The sequence below is a fragment of the Terrapene carolina genome, unplaced genomic scaffold (assembly GCF_002925995.2).
Source record: "Terrapene carolina triunguis isolate 2854851 unplaced genomic scaffold, T_m_triunguis-2.0 Scaffold15699, whole genome shotgun sequence".
NCBI lineage: Eukaryota > Metazoa > Chordata > Testudines > Emydidae > Terrapene > Terrapene triunguis.
In genome coordinates, this window is record NW_020680050.1 from 1 (window position 1) to 3,413 (window position 3,413).

Consider the following 3,413-nt stretch of genomic DNA (forward strand, 5'->3'; position numbering starts at 1 on the left):
GGAGGATGCAGCCAGAGGGACGTGCTGCATGGCCAGAAGAATGATAATAAAACCTAGTAGGGCCACAGCTACCAACCTTGATGTGTCTCCTTTAAACGACAGTGCACCCTCCACCCCCCGCCTCTCCCAAACGTTCATGCTGCCTGCCGACTGACCCAGGCAGAGGGTTTGCCCAGCAGATGAGCCGATGGCACACTCCACTAAGAGCCTTCTACTTGGCCAGACAAGCACCCAGCTCCTTTTCTAGTCCCTGGACAAACTGATCATTCAGGAAGAGCAACTGCCCATGGGGCAGAAACTTGCTCAGGATGATCTCGGTCTTGTCTGCCTTGAGGACCACGTCGCTGCCCTGGTTCAGCAACTTCAGATGCTCCAGGAGATACTTTACCACCAACCGCAAGGTGTTCTCAGCCAGCGTCAGGTTCTCCTGGGGGTCGCACACCAGAGCGAAGCCCAGAGACAGGACCCCCAGCCAGAGCACCATCTTGTTCTCACAGAAGGGATCCCCGGGAGGGAGGCGGAACACCCCGGATGGGGCATCCTGGAGGGAAATGGGCTCGTCGGGCAGCTGGATGGGGAAGTCAGAGGCAGGGCGCCCTGACGCCTGGTGCAGCAGTTTACATGTTGAATCCACCTGCCTGGGAAAGGCCAGAAACAGAGGGAGAGACAGAATTACAGTCATTTTATAAGAGGATGGGATTAAGAAAAGGAAACAGGACCTGAACATCTCTGGAAGGTCTGCCTGACAGCAAGATGACGCAGGCTGCAGATCAGGGGTAGGCAACCTATGGCACGCGTGCTGAAGGCGGCACGCGAGCTGATTTTCAGTGGCACTCACACTGCCCGGGTCCTGGCCACCAGTCCGGGGGGCTCTGCATGTTAATTTAATTTTAAATGAAGCTTCTTAAACATTTTTAAAACCTTATTTACTTTACCTACAACAATAGTTTAGTTATATATTATAGACTTATAGAAAGAGACCGTCTAAAAATGTTAACAAGTATTACTGGCACACGAAACCTTAAATTAGAGTGAATAAATGAAGACTCCGGTACACCACTTCTGAAAGGTTGCCGACCCCTGCTGCAGATTCATCCCCCAAGGGGAATATGTGAGAGCCCCATTGCTTGGGAAGTTTAAAACCAGACAAAACAAAGCCCTGCAGAACAAGCCTGCTCTGGGGCGGGGTGGGCTGGAAGGGACGTACCAAGCCTTTCCCCTCTGGGATGAAGCACAGAGAACAGCTGGGGTATTTTACTTTATAAAGAGCTTCCTGGAACGTTCACATTCGCTCCTCTCCCCAGTGGGGGATAAGGGACCCAAAACGTGCCCTGTTCTAGAGTCGAAGGGTACGTCTACCCTACCAAAAAAGACCCAGGGCAGCAAGTCTCAGAAGCCGGGTCAGCTGACTCAGGCTCACGGGGCTCACGCTATGAGGCTAAAAATAGTAGGTCAGACATTCAGGCTGGGCTGGAGCCAGGGCTCTAAGACATAAGAACGGCCAGACTGGGTCAGACCAAAGGTCCATCCAGCCCCATATCCTGGCTGCCAACAGTGGCCAAAGCCAGGTGCTTCAGAAGGAATGAACAGAACAGGGCAATTAGTGAGTGATCCATCCCCTGTCACCCAGTCCCAGCTTCTGGCAAACAGAGGCTAGGGACACGCAGAGCATGGGGTTGCATCCCTGGTAATCTTGGCTAATAGCCATTGGTGGACCCATCCTCCATGAACTTTTGAATCCAGTTATACTTTTGGCCTTCACATCATCCCCTGGCACAAGTTCCACGGGTGACTGTGCGTTATGTGAAGAAATACTTCCTTTGGTTTGTTTTAAATCTACTGCCTAGTAATTTCATTGGCTGACCCCTGATTCATGTGTTATGAGGAATAACACTTCCTTATTCACTTTCTCCACACCAGTCATGATTGTATAGACCTCAGTCATATCCCCCCTTAGTCATCTCTTTCCAAGCTGAACAGTCCCAGTTTTTTTCATTTCTCCTCATACAGAAGCCGTTCCATGCCCCTAATCATTTTTGTTGCCCTTTACTGTACCTTTTCCAATTCTAATACATCTATTTTGAGATGGGATGACCAGAACTGCACACAGTATTCAAGGCATGGGCGTACCATGGATTTATATAGAGGCATATGATATTTTGTCTTATTCTCTATCCCTTTTCTAATGGTTCCTAACTTTCCTCTCTGCTCACCCGAAGGTCTCCACTGCTATTTTTAGCCTGGTAGCATGAGCCCAATTCAATTGTCCTGGGCTCAGAGTCTTGCTGCCGCAGATCCTTTTTCTCTGCAGTGTAGATGTACCCTTAGATTCCAAAACACTAACTCCACCCCCCTGTGCTGGGCCCTGCAGCACAGTCACATTCAGATGGGGGTGAATCTTTTACCTGGCCACAGCCAAAATCTGCTCCTTCCTGCCCAGTCTCTCCTTCTCGAGATCATGCGGCCCGGGCTCCTCCGGTGACTGGTCCAGCCTCTCAGAGCCAAAGACCCTGGAATACAGCACCCGGCAGAGTCCAGCCTCTTCCCCGGGCCGAGGGTGCAGCGTATGGATGAGGAACGCGTGAACCATGATGCTGCATCCTAAGGAAAGACACGCAAGCGGTGAGTGATCATCACAGGGTATCGGAGCGTGCGGCTCAGGGGTGCCAGGGCCCCTCTACAGCCAGCTGGGCGGGGCATTCCCCTCTTCCCAAAGCTTTGGAATAACAGGAAGAGGGGGGGAAAGGAGAGGCACCATCAACCCCAAGCCCGGTTCTCCCCGCTGCCCAAAGAGGCTGAGCCAGCCTCGCCTCTCACTCCCCACACCCCTCAGAGCAGGGCACTTGGGGGTGGGGCTCCGCTCCCCATCCCCGGGAGGGGCAGTTGAGGCTGGGAAGGAAGATGTGGGCTGACCAGGCTGAAGTGGCACGACAGCCCCCTGCGGCCAGGCGTGACAGGCTCACGTGGGACGGGGATGGGGTGGAGTGGCCAGAGACGCACGTGGTGGCGACCCGACTGCCCTGCAGGATGCGGTGGGAGCAAGGCATGGCCCGCGGGGGCGCGGGGCAGGGCCAGGGCCAGGGCACGGTGGCTATGCGGGGTTGGTATGGTGGAGGTCTCAGGTGCGATGTAAGGGAAGTCCCAGCGGGTGTCCCGGGGGCAGGAGTGATGGAGCAGCTGAAGGGGGATGCAGGGTGTCGAAGGGCCCAGGCGCGTACAGGGATTCAGGGAGGCTGCAGGGAAGGCACAGAGGCCCATGGGGGGGCAGTGGCGTAGCTAGGAAGGGAAATCTGGGTGGGCCCCGACGCCCCCGGACACGGGGCTTCACCCGCCGAGCAGGGCAGGCGCCTGGGGCGGCTCGGGGGACCCGGGGGGTGGGGGGGAGGGGCGGGGGTGGAGCTAAGATGGGGGGG

The 3,413-nt window shown here is 55.3% G+C and overlaps 1 protein-coding gene across 3 annotated transcripts; it reads right to left on the reverse strand.

Moving 5' to 3' along the window:
- Nucleotides 1-6: 6 nt before the first annotated feature.
- AP5S1 (adaptor related protein complex 5 subunit sigma 1) lies at nucleotides 7-3,332 on the reverse strand. Of its 3 annotated transcripts, none has more exons than XM_024216438.3 (3): nucleotides 2,964-3,332; nucleotides 2,406-2,601; nucleotides 7-638 (listed from the first exon to the last, which is right to left on the reverse strand). In XM_024216438.3, exons 1-3 carry the CDS (start codon nucleotides 3,256-3,258, stop codon nucleotides 212-214), a joined length of 918 nt encoding a protein of 305 aa, XP_024072206.2. In that variant the 5' UTR covers nucleotides 3,259-3,332; the 3' UTR covers nucleotides 7-211. The 3 variants fall into 3 exon arrangements, with proteins under 3 accessions (XP_024072206.2, XP_024072207.1, XP_026517504.1); XM_024216439.2 differs by having other exon boundaries at nucleotides 2,914-3,050; XM_026661719.2 differs by having other exon boundaries at nucleotides 3,001-3,022.
- Nucleotides 3,333-3,413: the final 81 nt, after the last annotated feature.

Coding starts and splice junctions, on each gene's coding strand:
- AP5S1 (XM_024216438.3), bottom strand. CDS start 3,258: ATGGGCCTCTGTGCCTTCCCTGCAGCCTCCCTGAATCCCTGTACGCGC. Junction 2,602..2,963: donor CCACCCCATCCCCGTCCCAC/GTGAGCCTGTCA, acceptor GTCTTTCCTTAG/GATGCAGCATCATGGTTCAC. Junction 639..2,405: donor CAGATTTTGGCTGTGGCCAG/GTAAAAGATTCA, acceptor GGCCTTTCCCAG/GCAGGTGGATTCAACATGTA.